At 35.8% G+C, this 23,054-nt stretch overlaps 1 protein-coding gene and 1 pseudogene across 6 annotated transcripts; both read left to right on the top strand.

Annotated features, from left to right (window-relative positions):
• The first annotated feature begins 1,218 nt into the window (after positions 1–1,218).
• On the top strand, positions 1,219–11,812 carry LOC110701362 (LEAF RUST 10 DISEASE-RESISTANCE LOCUS RECEPTOR-LIKE PROTEIN KINASE-like 2.1). Of its 6 annotated transcripts, none has more exons than XR_002507340.1 (6): positions 1,219–1,625; positions 1,716–1,784; positions 4,221–4,496; positions 4,966–4,998; positions 5,240–7,563; positions 8,937–9,576. XR_002507340.1 is itself a non-coding variant. In XM_021879015.1 (4 exons), exons 1-3 carry the CDS (start codon positions 3,629–3,631, stop codon positions 6,334–6,336), a joined length of 1,998 nt encoding a protein of 665 aa, XP_021734707.1. In that variant the 5' UTR covers positions 3,557–3,628; the 3' UTR covers positions 6,337–6,342; positions 8,937–9,576. The 6 variants fall into 6 exon arrangements, 3 of the variants coding, with proteins under 3 accessions (XP_021734707.1, XP_021734704.1, XP_021734708.1); XR_002507339.1 differs by having other exon boundaries at positions 4,212–4,496; XM_021879015.1 differs by lacking the exons at positions 1,219–1,625; positions 1,716–1,784 and having other exon boundaries at positions 3,557–4,496; positions 5,240–6,342.
• Positions 11,813–11,914: 102 nt separating this feature from the next.
• On the top strand, positions 11,915–22,217 carry LOC110701482 (annotated as a pseudogene).
• The last annotated feature ends 837 nt before the right edge of the window (positions 22,218–23,054 follow it).

Here is a 23,054-nt window from a genome sequence, read left to right as displayed (position 1 = left end):
TTTATATTATATTTCCTGTGGTCAAATTTTTATTAAAAGAACCACTTTAAATCGGGGCGTATATTTTCTAAGGTTTTCTGTTTTTCGCTTTTTTTTTTTTTTTTTTTTCTTTTCAAAATATTGGTTTCCACTTTAAACAAGACAAAGCGGAAGTTTGACTATTTGTACAACTATTATTATTATTATTATTATTATTATAAAATAACAAAAACCTACAAAGTCAAAAGATTTACAAGAAATTAGTGGGGAGCCGAGATACAATCTGGGCCCCACCCCTCTAGCTATAGCGAACCCAATCTTGTTAAAGATGTGAGCAGCCGCACGAGCTCCAATATCTAGAGTCCTAGCGAACGCCTGAACCCGCTTCAGCAACGCAACGACATCCTTCTCTAATTCCCCCAATGAAGAAAAGGAGAAAGGAAGAAAACCATAGCCAATAGCCCTGCAACGCGCCCCATACTTGTCTCGCTTCCGCTGAGCCGCAGCCGACATAACACGACCAGGAACGAAGTCAGACAACCCAGATTGAGTCAATGGAGAAGACCCCGTCAAGTCAACACATACATCTAGGCCTCTATCCCAGGAGTAAAGCAACACATCTGCTGGCCGAAGAGCCCCGTCGTTCCCTCCAGTTAACCCAACGTTGACCTCCTTCCTTGTAGTATCCCCATCAAAAACTCTTGAGCAAGCAGAACAAGGTGCCGATACGGAGAATATAATATTATTATTATTATTATTATTATTATTATTATTATTATTATTATATTCTGTAATAAAGTGAAACTAAAGTAGTATTTCAAGTAGAGGTGTTAAAATTACATCCAACCCAATCCGAAACTAACCCGAAAAAATATACTTCCTCCGTCCCTAAATTACATTCCTCTTAGGGAAATTTACACAGGAATTAAGGAGGAAAGAATAAAACAAATAACAATAATTAGATAATGCAATGGGAAGTACAAAGATAGATTAGTTATTACTCATGACATGTCATCAATCCTTTGCAAAAAAAAAAAGGACCAATCACATGCTCCTAATTGAAAATTTTTTACCAATCATATTCATTGTAATTTGGCACAAGGATTATGAGTGGGATTAGGTAAGGATGAGTGAGAAAACATTAAATATAAAACAGAAAAAGATAGTTGATTTACTAAAAAAAACTTACCAAAAATAGAAAGGAGAAATGTAATTTTGAAATACCAAAAATAGAAAGGAGGAATGAAATTCAGGGACGGAGGGAGTATAACTTTTATTTCAACTCGCAAAGACATAATAAATTATCATGACTCAAGTTCAAATAGATCCAACGTCCCAACCTAATCCGACTTTACCGAACCCAACCAAAATACCCGAATTAACCCCTCTAAATTTTCAATCACAATTTTGTAGAAGCTAGATAACCCTTACAAAACTGAGAAATTTTACTAGGGATTCTCTCTACAGTGTCCAATTTGGATTTTGGAACAAACTTTTACTCCCCTAAAACTTCAGCTTCATTCTATCTCTAGATTCCCTAAATTAATCAAAAATGAACTCTTTTTCAAATCGCCATTTTTATCTTCAATCTTCAATGAGTTGCTCAATTTGCATTCCGCTAGTTCATCAATTTTGCAGTAATCACGGTAATAATTTATCATACACATCAATTTTTATTTATTTATGATAATTCCTTTGTGCTGCTGTTTGATTTGATTTAATGGTAATTTTTGAAGAGGAAAGTGCAGCAAATTTGAAAGCGTCGGTTTTGTTTTCGGCATTTTAATTATCAATTGATTTTGGAGGTAATTTCTCTCACATTTTATTGAATTGGGATTATTGCCACTTGATCAAGTTCTGTGCTTCTTTCGGCCTTTTATATTTTGTTGGACATTTTTAGTTTCAATTATTGTCATTATCATAATTTATAAAGTTTGTTGAAATTATTTGTCTGATTGACTGTACATAATTGGTTTTATTTGGAGAGAGAAATCTTGACTACTTGTATCAGTATTATCAATGCATATATGGAAAAAAAAAACTTCAAACAATGATTCAAATAATTAAACAAATTTAATATTAGTTGAAAATATCAATCATTGTTTTATTTGAATTTATTAGACTTTATAATTCCTCCGGTTGACGTGTTTCTTTGATCACATGTTCTTATGCATAGATTCAACTTTAAATTAATAAGTAAAAATTATAAAAAGTGGTTTTTTTTTTGAAACTTTGAAAGGATTAATGAAATCATACAGTCTTATCTTATCTATATACGTAATCACAAAAGTTTGTAAAGGGTGTCAATTGTTAAAACGTGCTATATACGTAATCACAAAAGTTTGTAAAGGGTGTCAATTGTTAAAACGTGCTATATACGTAATCACAAAAGTTTGTAAAGGGTGTCAATTGTTAAAACGTGTCAACTAATTTGGAACAAAGGGAGTATTATCTTTTCTTTTTTACCGCTTATATTATTTGAACTTATAAGACTTTAAACAAGTGAAATAAAGGCGAGGAGAACAGTGCTTAAATCAATGGAGGCATGTTTTAGGCGAGAAAGGATGTAAGCTTGATGGATTCCTGTGTATCATTTGGTTTCTGATTTTTTTTCTATACTGACAAAATAGTATGTAAACACCATTTTATGCAAATTGAGTGTGTAACTTTTGTAGATCACTTGCTTTGGCTAATAAGTGTAAGTTAAATATATTTAAAGAAAAATAGAGTGTCGGAGAGAGTGTGAGGGTCAATGGTCAAGAAAAGAATAAAGGAATGTTATTAAACAGTTAATGTCCATAAAACGACTTTAAATCAAAAATATGTAGAACTTTATGGAGCAGAGGTAGTACTCATAGTAGTATGTGTTTATTTATATGTTGCATTGTTCATTTTCTAGGAAATGATGTGTTCAAGTCATAAAAATTCTTTTACTATAATAATGTGATGATTTTATGTATTTTGCTTATTTTATTTGTCATTAAACTGGTCAGACGGCTCATATGATTCTTGCTGAGCTAATAATCTAGTTGCAAGCATACAAGTCACAAATAGAACGTACTCAATAGAGTCCGTACTATATAAGTTCCCTGTAGTCCTGTTTCGCAACTGGTTCCATATAATATCAGACCCGGCCCTGCCTAAACAAGAGTAGAATAAATTATTGATTAAAAATTGTTCTATAAATCCAGGCATCATCTACTACACTTTTTTGCAACTCTAACGTTGGAATCATGGCAGCTAGCATTCTAATCATAAACAATACAAAGTAAAAGATAATGTAATATATGCTCTAGAAGTTCCATGCGGGATTCCATCTTAGTATATTTAAATTTATGTACTTAATTCTTTTATAATATAGAACTATCATATGAATGAGAGACAAAAAATAACATCATCACCAAAAAAAGGGAAAACTACTCCCACTAAAAAGTCAAGAAGGGTCCTTATTGGCAACTTTGAATCTAGAGGATTTTAAAGAATTAGGGAATATTTTTCATTTTATGCATGGACGCCTGTTCATTCATGTTACCAAAGTCTTTTAGTCAAATCAAGTCAAATATCTTTGCTAATAAAGACGTTTACCTGCTTAATTTGTTTGGAACTTTCTTACATCCTTTAATCCTTATGCCATCATGGCCTTTATTTTATGTTAATATTCACGCTGACATTCATAAAGATATACATGAAGCACAAAAGCGTTTTGAACACCATCAGAATGATGATCTCAAGTTTCTTTGTTAGCACCCATCTTCCTTACATAACCTTCATTATTTTCCTAGCTTTCTCCTTGGCAAATGGTGAGGATGCAAAGTATGCAGCGTGCTCTAATTTATACTCGTGCGGACAGATCCAAAACATTGGGTATCCGTTTTGGGGAGGGGATAGCAGGCCTGGATTCTGTGGCATCCCAGACTTTAAGCTTAATTGTCTTGCTGGGACAGAGTTCCCTACTATGAATATATATAATAATGGATACCTGGGATTAAATGTGCTTGGCATCAATACATCTTTGCATACCATGTCTATTTCCCGACTTAAGCTGTTGGAAACCTGTTATTTGCAAGATACAAGTAAAATAACCATGATTTCCACATTGAAGCCAGACAGCAATTATAGCTACATAAGCTTATTTTATGGTTGCTCTGATTGTGTCTCTGGATTTCACTCAAAATCTTTTACCTGCTCCAACTCTAATAATCATACTAATGATTTGGCTTATTACTTTGAAGACCCATCAGAGATCAGCAAAATAGGAAAGTTGTGCTCGTGCAAGAACAATGTTACTGTTCCGGTGGACAAGAGTCGGTTAGATGAACTTAGAAGCGCAAACGCCTCACTTTGGAGAATCCTAACAGAGTGGCCAGTTGAGATGGAGTACATGGTGAACTTCACAGCCTGTTCCAAGTGTGAGGAGTCTGGCGGAAGATGTGGATCATCAGTTGATGTCCCATCTTTGGATCAGTTTGTGTGTTATTGTCAGGATGGACCTCATCCATTTTTGTGCTCTCGATCAGGTACATGTCTTTTTTTTTTTTTAATTAAATCAGAAAATTATGAACGTCTCATGTTTGCTCTATCTACTGGGGAAAACGAAGACAATCATGCGAATTGTTCACAACTTTATTTCCTTCTTTCCATGCATAAATCCACCGGAAACTACAAAATCAAACCAAAATAGCACAGGAAAAAGACTCTCCCCTTCACTTATATACCTAATCAAGCATTTGACTCGTGTGATAGGAGTACACAATTTTTTATTTTATTTTAAATGTAGCGTTTTGGGACTTAAGCTTTGTTGTTGTTGCGTTTTGTACTCTGTATTTGTCAGTACATTTACAATCCATGGGTTAATGTTAAGGGGTGTTAAGGTAATGCCTTTTCTAATTTCTGTTATCTGCAATAAGTCATGGGAGACTAAGTTTGGGACGAAAATGTTTGTATTTGATATGCACATACAAACTAATATTTATACCCCTTGTGCAGGTGAACAAAGAAAATTAACAATCCTTGGATCAGGTATTATTATTGTCATGCTGCAGTATATTTGATTTGTATATTACAGTGAAGAGATTTTATGCCCCATGCATGCAAAAAATAAATTTTACATGCACTTGATTTCTAATGTTTTTCCTTCTGAAATGGAGTACATATAGGAGAGGATTCATTTGAAATTCTTTATTCTATGTTAAATTTTCTTTATTGGAAATTCAACTGCATCTACAATTGTGGAATTTTCTCTCTAATTTCCTCTCTACAGGTGTGGCTGCTGTAGTATTAGGGACAGTGATGCTGAGTGCTCTGTTCATATGTGCATATAAAAGACGAGGAACCAATAAATTTCCATTTCAATGGAGTAGAATGACAGGGGATCAAAATGTGGCAGCCTTTCTAAAAAGTTATGGATCCCTTGCCCCAAAAAGATACACTTTTTCTGAAATAAGGAAAATGACTAACTCCTTCAAAGATACACTTGGTGAAGGAGGATATGGTATTGTTTACAAAGGCAGGCTACATGATGGTCGTTTTGTGGCAGTGAAGAAGTTGAAGATTTTAGAGGGTGATGGGAAAGAGTTCATCACTGAGGTATTAAGCATCAGCAGAACTAACCACGTCAACATCGTCACTCTTTTAGGCTTTTGTATTGAAAGATACAAACGAGCTCTTGTATTTGAGTTCTTGCCTAATGGATCTCTTGACAAGTTTATATATGGTAAAGAGATTGGGAAATCATTGGAGCTGGAAACTATGTTCAACATTGCGGTTGGAATTGCTAGGGGCCTTGATTATCTACATAGAGGCTGTAATACACAGATATTGCACTTTGACATTAAGCCCCATAATATTCTTCTTGATGAAGAATTTCGCCCGAAGATTTCTGACTTTGGCCTTGCTAGATTGTGTCCACCAATGAATAGTATGATAACAATGTCGGAAGCAAAAGGGACAATTGGGTACATTGCTCCAGAAGTTTTTTGTAGATATTATGGCAGCATTTCCCATAAATCAGATGTTTATAGCTATGGGATGATGCTCTTAGACCTAGTTTGCGGTAGAAATACCAAAACACATGACACTAGTGAAATGTGTTTTCCTGAATGGATATACAATCGACTTGAGTCCATGGAGGAAGTTGCAGTTAATCAGATGTTGAATGACAATAAAAAGGAGATAGAGAAAAAAATGATTTTAGTGAGCTTATGGTGCATACAGACATATCCGGCAAACCGACCTCCTATGAACAGAGTTGTAGAAATGTTAGAAGGGTCATCAGAGTTGTTACAATTGCCTCCCAAACCAAATCTGTCTTCTGCTACAGGATCCATGATGGATTCCTTGTCTATAACTACCACGTGAGGTCAGGTATGTCCATGCTTTAATACCATGAGAGATATGTCAACTTGTCAAGTGTATTTATATGGCAATGGGACGTGATTTTTGAACATTCAGTTATTGAAGTTATTGTTGTAGGAGATATCAAAATGATATATGTTATCATGTGACTTTAAATATCAATAATAATGATTTCCATTTTCATTAGTGTCCACTTTGTTGTCAGTTTTTTTTTTTTTTTTTGTTTTAATAATCTTGTTAGCTGCTGTCCGCTTATCAAATAATGAAATTGCATATTGTGAAGCATTTTTTTTTGTTTACTGTTGCGGGTATATCCAATGTTATGGGAGCTAATAGGTTTGTGTTGTGGTATTTCAGACTTTTAAGCTCACTTGTCATTATGATCAGAATCACCCTTTTATGAACATATTTCATAATGGATTTGTTGGATCAAGCTTTTGTGGCATGAATCTAACTTCCCACACCATGGTTATTTCTCAAGATTGTTTGTTTATTAATTGTTATTTGCAAGATATGAGTATGTCAACTTTGCTTTCCAAACCAAAGCCAAGCGGCGGTTACTAGGAAATTTGTTTGTTTTATGACTGCTATATTGCTTTTATTACTTTGACTACAATGTTACTGTAGTACTGTATCAGTGGTTCATCTTATTACTTTGTTACTCATCAGGATAGGTAATTCCTGCTCCAGCAAGAGCAATGTCACATTTACAGTGTTTAGCAGTGGATAAGTGAGCTTAACCATAATTGCTGCTTATGAGTATCCAAATGAGTGGCCAATACAGATGAAAAACATAGAAACTGCTGAACTTTTCAGCCTGAGAGGAGTCTGGACTCTGGAGGCAGATTGGGTTTTGGGGATCATCAGGGAGTCCTACACTAGGGTCGTATGGTTTGACAAAAAATTAAGCTCATTATAGTTAGTCTTAAGACTAGCAAGCTAAGTCCAGACAGACAACTCTATTTCCTTTCCTCCTCTCCCAATTTTTGTAGGAGCCCCTTCTGAAGCCTCCCATGCTGCCTCCTCACTATGTGTCAACCCCGTCTGAAATCATCCCCCACCCCAACCCCCTCCCCTCCCCATTTCCATCTTGGAATCTACTGAGCCTCTTTTTCCTCTTAGTTTTCTCTTTAAATGACTTCCTACTTTCAGGCAACACCCTGCCCAAGTCACTAGTTTGATCAGCCATCTGCATCCCCACTGATGCACCAAAAGTCCTTTGGATAAAAGGTACAATTTTTGGCACTCCTTTTGTCCCCAAATAAATGTCTCTTTTGCTTTCTATATGTTTAGAAATATAAATAAAAAGGGAAGATAAAGTAAAGGTGAATAGTACAATTAAAAAATAGTGGGGTTTAGTTGATTAGAAATGAATATAATAAAACCAGATAATAGGATTTGGTTGATTAAAAGGTGAAAATTTAAATCAGGATAGTAGTGTTTAGTTAATAAAAATTAAGACCTATTTAAATACAATTATTATTTTTTGATTAAGTCAGATTTTTATGGGAGTAGCTAAATTAAGTCGTTTTTTTTTTGTGTGTTTGTTTATGAATATGTTTGATTATTTTGTGTTTTAAAAGTTAAAATTGCAGGAATGGGTTATTAAATACAAGACTTGATTTAAATCATTGCAAAGATATACCCCACACACACACATACAAGACTTGATTTATATCATTGCGCTTGTGCGTGTGCACACACACACAAGACTTGATTTACATCATTGCAAAGATGATTTGATTTATATCATTGCGCACAGACAATTTATATCATTGCACACACACACGCACACATACACACACAAGACTTGATTTACATCATTGCAAAGATGACTTGATTTATATCATTGCGCACAGACACACACATAATTAAATGCTATTGCAAAAATATACTTTACAAAAGGAAGAGAAAGAGAGATTTGTAATGCAAGAAGATGATACAGTGAAACTAAAACTCAATTTTTGTCATAAATTCTCATTCATTCACAACTTCAGGCTACCCATATATGTAATCCAAGTCAACTTTGATCAACTCAAATCTTGATGATAAATTGTACCCCTACACGGTTGGAAGATTCTTATGTGAACTTGAGTCTTATTGCTTTTTATGTCTTCAATTCGCTTCATGCGTGCCCTGAATTTTCACATAGAGCTAGGTGTAATAACTAATAATGTGAATATAGAGTATATGATAACCTGTTTTAATTTAATTTTCACATCAATCATTGATTCATTGCATAGAGTTTTGTATGACAAAGTAGTTGTTGATTACTTCATATTTTAAGTTTAAAAGTGTAGTGGTTAAGAAATGTTTGTGAATAGCATAAACGTTTTAAATGATGCAACTTAAACAGAAAAAGGGAACTGTGCTGCCTGCATTTCACATTTTCATACGCATGACTATAATTGTCTTCACGAATATCCACCTGAACCACCTTAAATGAGGCCAAAACGGCTAAACTTCAGTCGGTATGTATAAGTGCTTGTTGAAAGTTAAATTTGACCACTCATATATTGTCCTCTCTAAATATTTTTTTTACAAGAAAAAAAAAAATACTTGTATATTTTTTTAACAATGATCTCTGGTTTCTTTGGCATCAGCTTTCTTCCCATAACCTGCATCATCTTGTTTTTGGCTGTTGTTCCCTTGTCAAATGCTGAGGATGCACGATATACATCATGCTCTATTCCGTACTCGTGTGGTCATCTCCAAAATGTTGGTTATCCATTTTGGGGAAGTAATCGGCCCAAATACTGTGGGATCACAAACTTCTTGCTCGACTGTAAACATTCTAGTTTAAATAACCCTGGTATGATCGTATATCAAAATGCAAAAGCCACCTTAAGTTTAAGAGTGCTTGGCATCAATACATCTTCCCATACCATGGTTTTTTTCATAAATTTTCAGTTCAATAGGTGTTATTTGACTATGCCAGATTTAAACAATATAACCTATCTTCCCGTATTGAAGCCAGAGGTTGGTTATAGATTTATAAGCTTATTCTATGGTTGCGCTAATAACTGTTACTCCAAATACTACTAAAGGACTTTTTCTTGTTCTCACGATGATGGGACTATTGGTACTGCCTATTACTTTGGTAATACATCAGACATCACTTACATCAGCAGGATAGGTAACTCATCATGCTCGTGCAAGTACAATTTTACTTTTCTGGTAGATAAGAGAGCGGTAGATGAGCTCAGTCGTAGCCCAGATGCCTCATTTCTTAATGTCTTAAACAAGTGGAGAACTGTTAGGATGGAGTACATAGTGAACTTCACTATCTGTTCTAAGTGTCAGAAATCTGGCGGCAGTTGCGGGTCAGATCCATCTTCAGATCGGTTCGTTTGTTATTGCCGAGATGGACCTCAGCCATTTAAGTGTATTAAACCAAGTACATCTAAATCAGGTGCATAATTCATTACTTGGCTCTTTGTTTTTTGAAATGCTCACCAGCTTTATTACAATAGATTACAGTGAAATATTAAATACTAAGTATTTGCTTTAGGGTCAACTTGATCTAGTTGATACTTAAAATAGATTATAAAGTGATTATCAAGTCTTCAAAGCAATTACTAACTACTTTTGATTGTTTTAACATATGGATTTTTCAATATTATCATGTTTGGTTATTGGAAGATAACACATCAGGGAAAAAAAAAATGGAAATCTTATACTTGGGTCACTTAGTTTTGTATATTTTTCTTTTAAAATTAACTTTTATAAAAAGTGAATCTACAATTCTACAGTACTCTCAAAATAAATTTTGTACTCCTAATTAAATGAATCTAATTTCCTAAAAAAAAAAAATCTAATAATGGGAAACTAGGAGAATCTTTTCACTCCTAATAATGATCCAACGTCCAATAAGAAAACAAGTCTATCTCAGTTAGGGTTTAAGGAAGAAATGAATGTATAAAAATGATCTCAAAAAGTATTTGATATTGCAAATTATTAGCATCAAAGGTTTGATGCATAAGCACAAAGCAGCAAATTAATGTCTACAAGTCATTCCTTTGTGCAGGTTTACGACGAAAATTACTATTTGGATCAGGTATTATACTTATTATGTGTACTGCATACATTATCTTTTGACATGTACTTGTTAGTTATTACAAATATAAGTTTTAGTAGAGAGGATTAACAGAGAGGGAGATGGATTTGAAAATTGAGGAAACTTCTCTATGATTGTTACTCTACAGGTGCAGCTTCTTCACTCCTAGGGACAATGATGTTGGTTGCTTTGGTCACCCGTGCAAACAGAACACGGGAAACCAGTAGAATTTCATTTCTATTGAGTCGACGAGCAATAGAAGATCAAAATGTAGCAGCCTTTTTGAAAAGTTATGGATCTCTTGCACCAAAAAGATACACATATGCAGACATAAGGAAAATAACCAATTTCTTCAAAGATAAACTTGGTGAAGGAGGTTATGGAAGTGTTTACAAAGGAAGACTACACAATGGTCGTTTCGTGGCAGTGAAGAAATTGAAAGTTTTAAAGGATGATGGGAAAGATTTCATCAATGAGGTATTAAGCATTAGCAGGACAAATCATGTCAATGTTGTTACTCTTTTAGGATTTTGTTTTGAAGGTAACAAAAGAGCTCTTGTCTTTGAGTTCTTGCCCAATGGATCTCTTGAAAAGTTTATTTATGGTAAAGAGATTAGACAGTCATTGCAATGTGAAACTATATTCAACATTGCAATTGGAATTGCACGGGGACTAGACTACCTGCATAGAGGTTGCAATATGCGAATATTGCACTTTGACATTAAGCCTCATAATATTCTTCTTGATGAAGAATATTGCCCAAAGATTTCTGACTTTGGTGTTGCTAGATTGTGTCCACTAAAGAGCAGTTTGATTTCAATGTCAGAAGCAAGGGGGACAATTGGGTACATTGCTCCAGAAGTTGTTTGTAGAAATTTCGGTGGCATTTCCCATAAATCAGATGTTTATAGCTATGGGATGATGCTCATTGACCTAGTTTGTGGTAGGAATAATCCGACTAATGAAGTTCAGGACAGCAGTGAACTATACTTTCCCGAATGGATATACAATCGACTTGAGTCTATGGAGAATGCTGCAGTTGATGAGGTTATGGGCGTTGGCAAAAATGAGTTGGAGAGGAAAATGATTTTGGTGAGCTTATGGTGCATACAGCCATATCCCTCGAACAGGCCACCTATGAAAAGAGTTGTAGAAATGTTGGAAGGGCCATTTGAGTCCCTACAAATGCCACCTAAACCACATTCACCTCCGCCTTCTGGATTTGTGTTTGATTCCTCACTTATGAGTACATCTTAATGTTCAATTCGTCATATGAAGGCTGTCTATCAGATGAGAAGTGTCAGATGCATGTTGATGATGTTGTGTTTAGGTGCATGAATCTGTTATAAACTTTTATTGTACTTCTATGATGCTGAAAGTACAATATTTATCAGAAGCAGAACAATGAATCATTTGGCTGTGTGATTTGATTTTGTAACATGCATTAACAATCAGTACTGATGCAGTTATCTGTTATCTCAAAGATGATGGATATTGCCATCTGTTCAAAAGGAAAAAAAGATAAAGATGATATATGATTGTTTTCCTTTTTTTTTTTTTCCTTCTATCCTGCTGTCTTTTCTTTGTTGTTTTTCAGTTTTTTTTGCTGCTGCTATACTTTAAGTCCATTTCAATTTCCAATCACTTCGTGATAGTCCTGATAGATCTACTCAAGGTGAAGGCAGGGGAGAGTACACAAGGGAATGGCAGTTATCAAGATTGACTACTCGCACCGAATGGCTAGAAGTGTGGTTGCTCTGCCAGCCTCATCAGTTGGACTTCTTCTGCAGTAAGCCAACACGCTGTCTAGTACCATCACTCGATTAAACAACTAGGATAGAGGAATGGGAATTTGGGAGAGATGGATAAAGTACAGTGGGACTGGAATTCATTCATTGCTATATACTTTTCATTCATGTTATCTGATGCCAAGTCTTGAAATCAAGTCAACTGAATGTCTTTTTGCTAGCCAAGCAACAGGTTCCTTTTTTGGGTGCTTTTAGTAGTTTTCTTTCTGACTTTCATGAAGAGTGCCTCAGCGACCTCAGGTATCAATAAAAATGATCTCCAGTTTCATTAGTGTCCGCTTTTTCTTCATCTATAACCTTATCTGCAGTTCACTTACTAAAATAATGAGAATGCAAATTATACAGGTTGCCTTATTCTTTACTCATTCGGGCATATCCTAAATCTTGGGTACCAGTTTAGGGGATGTAATAGGCATATGCCAGTATTTTGTGGGGTTTCAGACTTCATGTTATTGTGTCTCCAGATATCACTTCAAGTCTGTTAGGTGCTCCAACTATGATGTGTACCAATGGTTCTGCTCTTTTACTTTGTAACTCATTGAACATAAGCAGGATAGTCAAGTTCTGCTCCTGCAAGATCATTGTCACATACTTCATATGTAGTGGATGAGAGTGGGGTGAGCGAGCTTGAAGCACAAAAGCCTCGCTTATGAGTGTCCAAGGTCTCCAACAGATAGGATACGTAGCGAACTTGACAGCAGAGCCTGTTCCAACTTCCAAGTGTGAGGAGTCTGAGGCAGTTGGGAATCATTAGGGGATCTATAATTCGTACAGTTTGTTATTGCCAAGGTGGAGGCATGGAGCAACCTTAAGTGTGTTCACAATCAGGTGCGTACTTTATCACCCAGTTCTTTAGGAGTTTAGGGTAGCTACTTAAAATGTACTACTTAGGGTTTGTTCTCATTGAGTGAACTTAGCTGAGCTGAGCTAAGCTAAACAACTGAACTGAAATGAATATTTTATAAGAGAGGGAAATTAGGAGCTGACCTAAACTGAACTGAACTGAGCTGAACTGAACTGAAAATAAACATATGAGAACAGACCCTTAGTACAATGTTACTTGTAAAGAATGATGATTGATAGTATTTGGATCCATTTTCCCAAAGCTGACTGCAAATTGAAATCCAATTTATTGCTCGCCTGCAAACTAACAAGGTGAGCTAAATCAAGTGTGTTCCTAAGAAACCCCCGCTCAGGCTATAATATCAGGTCGAAAATTAGGAGAGATAGCCTAAGTTAGTAGAATAAAATACCTGAACATAATGCATCAACGTGGCCATTTGGAATTTTTAGGTAAATCGTAGTAGTAATAAGTTAGGGCAATTTCGTAACTTCAATTTTAGGGATACTTTAGTAAATACCTTAGTGGGTTCTTAATTTTGAGGGGTAGTGTCGTAGGGACCCAAATACTTTTTGTGACTTTTTGTCCAAGTAAATCCAAGTCTTCTTGATGATATAAGGGGTAGTGTCTTAGGGCCCCAAAAAAAAAGAGAATAGTCATATTATCCTAACCTACAAGCCAGTTTGGAATTTTCATATGTGAAGTGAAAGAATAGCCCCACTTTTCTTTTTTAAATACATCTTGATTTAACTGTTATGGAGTACTATCATCTAATAATTTATGAGTTTATTGCATCACTTTTACCAAAAGTTTAGGCTTTATATTCTCTCGGTTAAGTATCACTTCTTCTCTGTATTCTAATTTTATTACTAGAAAACCTTGGTTCTTTTTATGAAAAATGATCTCTAATGGTTTTATAATCATCCAATTTCCTTTCATAACCTGTATTTTCTTGTTGTTAGCTGTTGCTCCCTTATCAAATTGTGAGAGTGCAAACTATACAGCTGCATGCAATATTCCATACTCGTGTGGACAAATCCAAAATGTTGGGTATCCATTTTGGGGAGGTGAAAGACCCAACTTCTGTGGAGTCTCAGAATTCAAACTAACCTGTAATGGTTTCACTGATAATACTTCTTCATTTACTACTATGAACGCTTTTCAATATGCATATATTGGATTATCAGTGCTTGACATCAACACATCTCTCCATACCATCACTATTTCCTCAAGTATACTGTATGACAAGTGTTATTTGCGTAATATAAGCTCTTCAATAGCCTTTCTACCCACTTTAAAGCTAAACCAAAACATAGATTACAGAAATATAAGTTTATTCTACGGTTGCAATAGTAGTTGTGACTCCAGAAATGACTCCAAGACTTTTTCTTGCTCCAACGAAGATGGTTTCAATGGTACTGCTTATTATTTTGACAACGCATCAGAAATCACCAGGTTTAATAACTCGTCATGCTCGTGCCGTGACAATTTAACTCTTCCTGTGGATAACAAAGCGGTAGATGAGCTCAGACGTAGCACGGATGCCTCACTTCACAGTGTCTTAAACAAGTGGTCAATCTTTAACTTTAAGTACACGGTGAACGTTACTGCCTGTTCCGAGTGTGAGGAGTCTGGCGGCAGCTGTGGATCATCAGAGGATCCATTTTCAGATCAGTTCGGTTGTTATTGCCCAGATGGGCCTCATCCATTAACATGTTCTGAATCAGGTGCTAATTCATTACTTTGCTTTTTAATTTTGGAATAGCAAAAAAGCCTTATCTTTATTACAACCGATCACATTGACAAATAATTTTCAAAAGTCTTTGAGGTTAAATCGTTCAAGCTGATTATTATGATGGAAGTTATTAGAATATTGATTGTTAAGTGATTATCGTGACTGCAAGCAATTACTAACTGCTTTTGGTAGTATAATTTTTGAGCTTAGCATAATAGCATGTTTACTTATTGGAGATAACTCAATAATAGAAAGGTAAAATAGTTGACGTATGTATTTAGTAAAAATCTATTTTTGGTTCATTTACATTTCAATAGTTTTCCTTTTAAAATCAACTGATTGATAGAAGAAGTAAAAGTCTAAAACTTTATAATTACAATAGTATTCCTCGACAATTTAATAGACCACCAAGCTGTTATAGACCGTAAATCTAGCTTGTACTTTGTATATTTTAATGAATAAGAGGAAAATATAAGATGAAAGCTTGGAAATTTGATTGATAATGGCAAAAGAGCTTACAAATGATAGTTTGTTGACCATGAACAAACCCACACGTGATTGAAAGTGTTCCCACATTGAAAGAGTGTAAAAATGAAAAGGAGTAATAGGATATGTATTCCATATTGAAAAAAAGAAAGTTATGTCCACTTAATAATTTAAGGTCAAGGGATTACTCCCTTTATTGCCATATGATTTTGAGGTGGAACCTCCTTGAACTTGTGGCCCAAGCTTGTTTATCATAGATTCATAGGTTTGATACTCTCTTTGATAGCCCTGCTTGATGAATTTTTTCTTACTTGTAGTACTATTAAGGATTCAAGAAAGATCTCAATCTATATATGAAAATGAAGAATTTGTATTTATATTTATAGACGTAGCAAAAAAAAACTAGCATCACTCAAGGATTAGTGCTTAAGCACAGACTAATGTCTACAAGTTTTCTTTGTGCAGGTGGACGACGAAATTTAATCTTTGGATCAGGTATTGTACATAAAATTAACTAGCATTACGCAAGGGCTAATGCTTAAGCACTGACTAATGCCTACAAGTTTTCTTTGTGCAGGTAGACGACGAAATTTAATCTTAGGATCAGGTATTGTACATACAATTCTCTTTTTACCAATATAAATTCTGTAGAAAGTGTTTGTAAGAAAGAGAATGAGGGATTCAAAATTGAGGAAACTTCTATATGATTATTGTTCTATAGGTATAGCTGGTTCAGTCCTAGTAGTGATGATGTTGCTTGCTGTGGCCATCTTTGCAAAGAAAAGGCGGAAAACCAGTAAATTTTCATTTCTATGGAGTAGACGAACAATAGGGAATCAAAATGTAGCGGCCTTTTTACAAAGTTATGGATCTCTTGCGCCAAAAAGATACACATATGCGGACATAAAGAAAGTAACCAATTCCTTTAAAGATAAACTTGGTGAAGGAGGTTATGAAAGTGTTTACAAAGGAAGACTACACAATGGTCGTTTCGTGGCAGTAAAAAAATTGAAGGTTTTAAAGGGTAATGGGAAAGATTTCATCAATGAGGTATTGACCATTAGCAGGACTAATCATGTCAATGTCGTGACTTTTAGGATTTTGTTTTGAAGGAAACAAAAGAGCTCTTGTCTTTGAGTTCATGCCTAATGGATCACTTGAAAAGTTTATGTATGGTAAAGAGATTAGACAGCCATTGCAATGGGAAACTATGTTCAACATTGCAATTGGAATTGCTCGGGGATTAGACTATCTACATAGAGGTTGTAACACACGAATATTGCACTTTGACATTAAGCCTCATAATATTCTGCTTGATGAATTTCATCCAAAGATTTCTGACTTTGGCCTTGCTCGATTATGTCCACCAAAGAAAAGTTTGATATCAATGTCAGAAGCAAGAGGGACAATTGGGTACATTGCTCCGGAAGTTTTTTGTAGAAATCTTGGTGGCGCTTCCCATAAATCAGATGTTTATAGCTACGGGATGATGCTCAAGACCTAGTTTGTGGCAGGAAAGTTCCAACTAATGAAGTTCAGCATGACAATAGTGAACTGTACTTTCCCGAATGGATATACAGTCGATTTGAGCCTGTGCAGGAAGCTGCAGTTGATGGGATTGAGGATAATGACATTAACGAGTTAGAGAGAAAAATGATTTTGGTTGGCTTATGGTGCATACAAACATATCCTTCAAACAGACCGCCAATGAATAGAGTTGTAGAGATGTTGGAAGGGCCATTTGAGGTGCTACAAATGCCGCCTACGCCACATTCATCTTCCCCTGCAAGATGTGTGTTTGATGCCTCACTTATGAGCACCACATAAGTTCTGTTTTTGCTTAAATTTCGTATGTCATATTAAGGCTGTCTATCACCATCAGATGAGAAATGTCACAACTCACAAGCATGTTGATGAAGTACAGTTTAGGTTCACGAATCTGTTGTAAACTTTTATTGTAAAATTCTATGACTGCCAAAAGTATGACATAAATGAGAAAAAGAACAATGAATCATTTGGCTGTGGGATTTGATTTTGTAGCAGCATTAACAACTAATCAATACTGTTTTAATTTACGTACTGATGCAGTTATCTCAAAGACTATGGTCATTGTCGTCTGTTTAAAGGAAAAAAAGAGAGATGATATGTGATCATGCTTCTTTTTTTTTTTTGGTCAGTCTTACTGTCTTATTTTGTGCTTCTCTTTATGTTGCTGATTTTCAGCTTTTTGCTGCTGCTATATTTCCCATTTCAGTTACTTCATGATAGATCTATGGTAGGTGAAGTTAGAGGAGGAAATAACAGTCAAGAATTCAAGATTGACCACTCGCACCAAATGGCTAGAAGTGCTGCTGCTCTGCCAGGCTCATCAGTTGAACTTCTTCTGCAGTAAGTCCATCATGCTGTCTAATACTACCATTTGATCAAACAAGTAGGATAAAGCAGGAATTTGGGAGTGATTGATAATGTACAGTGGGGCTAAACTCGTTCACTGCCATACTCTTTACATTCATGTTGTTTGATGCTGAGTCTTGCATCCAGTTCAATCGAATGTGTTTTTGCTAACTAAGCTATCTACGAATTCCTTTTTGAGTGCTTTTATTACTTTTCCTGCTTACTTTCATATAGAGTTCCTCAATGACCTGAGCTACATGAAACACGAGTGCTTCAAACATCAGTAAAAATAAAAAAGAGTTATCTCTAGTTTCATTTGTCTTGTCTTTCTCTTCAATTATTAATAACCTTCACCATCTTGCTAGCACATCCAAAATACTTTGTACATACTGTTAACAGGCACATAATCTGTTTCTTATGAAAACAAAATTACCTGTAAAGAATGATGATTGATCAGGTCCTGGATCCGTGTTCCAATAATTGCCTCCGTATAGAACCTCAAACCTCCGGGTCGAGCCTCTAATGCCCAAGTGCGCGCCCAAATTTGGGGTATATTTGAGGGCAGAGGTTAGAGCCATAGAGGGGAGAGCTAATTGGGGTATTACAGTCGGCCTTTATATAATACCTGAAAATAATGCATCAATGTGACCATTTGGTATTTATAGGGATCCATAGTATGTAACTAGTAAGCCCTGGGATCTGCTAACTTTGAAGTCAGAGATTGGTTTAAGGGGAAATTTAGTAACTTTCTTTATAGGGATATATTAGTAAATACCTTAGTTTTTATTCTTCTTAGGGGGTTGGGCCGTAGGGGCTTAAATACTACTGAGTATATACACTCTCAATTCATTCACAACTTACATGTTACGTGCCTCCAATTCTCTTTAGTTGATACATATGTTCTGAGTTTATATAGTATTCACATAACTTCCTCCAATCTATGCGTATTATATCGTACCTAGTAAATTATTGCTAGTTTATCTGTTACTCTGTACTCTAGAAAAATATATGTGATATAACATACAAGATAGTGGATTTTCTTTCTAAAACAAATGGTATTATGGAGAGTGTGAGACCCAACTTTTGGTAGGCAAAAGAAGGGGCACTTAAAAAGTAGTAAATCTATACCATTAAAAAGAAAAAGTGTAACAATTATATTAGGACAGATGGTAAAAGAAAGGTGTAATCTATGTGACTATTTTTGAAGAAATTAAACTTAAGCAAAAGTTCTTTATAAGCCCCACATAAGAAACTTCCAACCTTGTAGGTTACGATTTATATCATCAAGAAGACTCGACTTTGAATTGGCACTAGTTGCCAAAAAAGAAAAAAGACTTAGATAATTAACTACTTCACAAGTTCATACTTTTCATATTAGTTGACACATTTCATTTAAACACATTTGCTAACACATATTTTTAAATTAAAACATTTTTAGTTACTTATTAGCTTAGCAAAATTTACTCAGTAAAAAACTTATATTTGAAAATTGTGGTTATATTTGAAAAACTTATATCATGCACAAAAATGCTTTCAACAACATATAGAATTCAAAGCTAACTAGCTAATACATTTGAGTTTTTGACAAATCAGTTTTGGATTTTGGCCGGGTTTAATCTCATGTATATACTTCTGTGAGTGAAGAAAGTGTCAAATTTTAGCTGATAAGTTTAATGTTATGTATGTACTTCTGTGAGTAAAGAAAGAGTCAAATTTTGTCTGATAAATATCGTATGATGATATGTACGTGTGGCTTACATTTCATGCTTAACCTATAGCCACCTTAAATGAGACCAAACTTCTCTCTTTTCTAATATTGCTGCAAGAAAAGCTTTTGTTCATTTTATCAAAAATGATCTCCACTGCTTTTCTAAGCATCCAATTTCCCTTCATAACCTGCATCATCTTGCTGTTAGCTATTGTTTTCTTGTCAAATTCTGAGAATGCAAATTATACAGCATGCTCTAGTTCTTTTCAATTCTCGTGTGGGAAAATCCAAAACGTCGGGTACCCATTTTGGGGAATTAATAGGCCTGATATTTGTGGAATCTCAGACTTGTTGCTCCGCTGTAATAATAATACTCGAATTTACCTTACTATTAAAATGCTTCATCAAGATGAATTAGTTAGATTGCAGGTGCTTGGCATCAATACATCATCCCATACCATGGATGTTTCCTTAAATAGGTTGTTTAACAGGTGCCATTTGCAAGGTGCAAGCAGGACAATCTTTCCTCCGTCGTTAAAACCAGCCTCCGGTTATACAGATATTATCTTGTTCTATGGTTGCACTAGTGATTGTTACAACAGATATTACTCTAAGACTTTCTCTTGCTCCAATGGTGATGGTACCAATGGTACTGCTTATTACTTTGGTAACACATCAAGTAGCAGCAGGATGGCCTCATCATGCTCGTGCTACAACAGTGTTACTTTTCTGGTAGATAAGAGAGTGGTGGATGACCTCAGTCATAGCACGGATGCCTCACTTCTTAACGTGTTAAACAAGTGGACAGCTATTAAGATGGAGTACAAAGCGAATTTCTCTGCCTGCTCTAAGTGTCAGGAGTCTGGTGGCAGGTGTGGGTCAGATCCATCTTCAGATCAGTTCGTTTGTTATTGTAGAGATGGACCTGATCAGCCACTAGTGTATTCTGAACCAGTTGCATCTCTGCTACCAAGTGCATCTAAACCAGGTACATAATTCATCACTTTGCTCTTTACTTTTTTGGATAGCTAACCATCCTGACCTTTATTACAAATTACAACAAATCATACAGTGAAAATTGTCTGAGTCCAACTCGATCGAGTTAATTTGAAGTATTGATTGTAAAGTGATCATCATGACTTCAAATGGAAATTCTTCACAGAATCCTTGTGTGGTTATTGGCCTTATTTTAGAAAAAAAGTTTCCAAAGGCAGTTAATTTTCAAATTGCATAGGAAGTTTCTTACAAAAAATATTCCTGGTTTTCCGTTTGATGTGTGAATCTAAAACTATCCTCCAAATTTCAATATTAATATTAAGGCCAATTAAGCCATCTTAGATAAATTTGCAGAATTCCAAAATAAATATTTGACCTTGCAATATTAGATTCAGATAAGTTGTCGGGGATTGATGCATAAGCACAAATTAATATCTACTAGTTGTTCCTTTGTGCAGTTGGACGGCAAAAACTACTCTTTGGATCAGGTATTATACTTGTCATGGATACGGCATACATTTCACTTTGATATATACTTGTTCGTTGTTACAAATATTAATTCTAGTAGAAAGGATTTCTAAAAGAGGAAATGAGAAATTTGAAAATTTAGAAAACATTTCTATGATTGTTGCCTACAGGTGCAGCTGCTTCACTAGTAGGGACAATGATGTTGGTTGCTTTGATCATTTGTGTATATAAAAGACGGAAAACCAGTAAATTTTCATTTCTATGGAGTAGGAGAACAATAGGGGATCAAAATGTAGCCTTCAGTGATAAACTTGGTGAAGGAGGTTTTGGAAGTGTTTACAAAGGAAGACTACAAAATGGTCGTTTCGTGGCTGTGAAAAAATTGAAGGTTTTAAAGGGTGATGGGAAAGATTTCATCAATGAGGTATTAAGCATTAGCAGGACTAATTATGTCAATGTCGTGACTCTTTAGGATTTTGTTTCGAAGGAAACAGAAGAGCTCTTGTCTTTGAGTTCTTGCCTAATGGATCTCTTGAAAAGTTTATATATGGTAAAGAGATTAGACAGTCATTGCAATGGGAAACTGTGTTCAACATTGCGATTGGAATTGCTCGGGGACTAGACTACCTACATAGAGGTTGTAATATACAAATATTGCTCTTTGATATTAAGCCTCATAATATTCTGCTTGATGCAGAATTTCGCCCAAAGATTTCTGACTTTGGCGTTGCTAGATTTTGTCCACCACAGAATAGTATGATTTCAATGTCAGAAGCAAGGAGAACAATTGGGTATATTGCTCCTGAAGTTTTTTGTAGAAATTTTGGTGGCATTTCCCATAAATCAGATGTTTATAGCTATGGGATGATGCTCATCGACCTAGTTTGTGGTAGGAATAATCCAACTAATGAAGTTCAGTACAGCAGTGAACTATACTTTCCCGAATGGATATACAATGGACTTGAGCCAATGGAAAAAGCTGCAATAGATGAGGTTATGGGCGATGGCAAAAAAGAGTTGGAGAGGAAAATGATTTTGGTGAGCTTATGGTGCATACAACCATATCCCTCAAACAGGCCGCCAATGAACAGAGTTGTAGAAATGTTGGAAGGGCCATTTGAGTCACTACAAATGCCACCTAAGCCACATTCACCTCTGCATTCAGGATCAGTGTTTGATGCCTCACTTATGAGCACAGCATAATTTCACTTGTCATTTATGTTGAATTCGTCATATTAAGGCTGTCTATCAGATGAGAAATGTCAGAAGCATGTTGATGATGTTGTGTTTAGGTGCAGTAATCTGTTATAAACTTTTATTGTAATTCTATGATGTTGAAAGTATACCATTTATCAGAAGCAGAACAATGAATCATTTGGTTGTGTGATTTGATTTTGTACCATGCATTAACAATCAGTACTGATGCAGTTATCTCAAAGATGATGGTTATTGCCATCTGTGTGCAAAAGGAAAAAAAAAAAAGATAAAGATGATATTAATTGTGGCTTTTTTCCCCCTTGTCATGCTGTCTTTTCTTTGTTGCTGTTTCTCAGTATTTTTGCTGCTGCTTTACTTTTAAGTGTTGGAAATAGTAATGCAATCGGATGACTCGCGCCCGATCGGGCGGCTCTCGCCCGATCGGGCGAAGGTGGTCAAGGAAAAAACGGAAGCTCTCGCGCCCGATCGGGCGGCTTTGCCCGACCGGGCGACGGACAAGAGTTTTTCTACGAGATCTCTCGCGCCCGATCGGGCGGGCTTCGCCCGACCGGGCGGCGGACTCAAGGTTTTGACGAGCCCCATCGAGCGGATTCGCCCGATGGCTCGCCCGGGATGGGGTTTCTAGATCGCCCGACCGGGCGGTGTTCGCCCGACCGGGCACGACACTACGTCTGGAAAAACCTGATCTCGCGCCCGATCGGGCGGCAGCTCGTCCGATCAGGCCCGCCTTTTTTCCTAGGTCGGTTTGATTACGTGTTTCTTTTTCTAGGACTCATATAAATACGATTCATACCTTTTTCATGATATTCATTCACTTTTCTAGCCAAAAACACAAACCTACCTTTTGAGATCTGAACAGTTCTTGAGCAATTCCACTCTTCGAGTTCAGGTGCACGGATTACGGAGAGAGTTGCGTTAAACTTGGGGGGTGTGCGTCACTAGAAAACTTGTATCGGTGGTGGCGTATTTCGCTTCTAAGGCAGTGGATTATTGTTCCACGGCGCGACTGT

This window comes from Chenopodium quinoa, unplaced genomic scaffold (genome assembly GCF_001683475.1).
Source record: "Chenopodium quinoa cultivar QQ74 unplaced genomic scaffold, ASM168347v1, whole genome shotgun sequence".
Classification (NCBI taxonomy): Eukaryota; Viridiplantae; Streptophyta; class Magnoliopsida; order Caryophyllales; family Amaranthaceae; genus Chenopodium; species Chenopodium quinoa.
The sequence above is the reverse complement of the archived record's forward strand: the minus strand, read 5'-3'. Positions and strand labels throughout refer to the sequence as shown.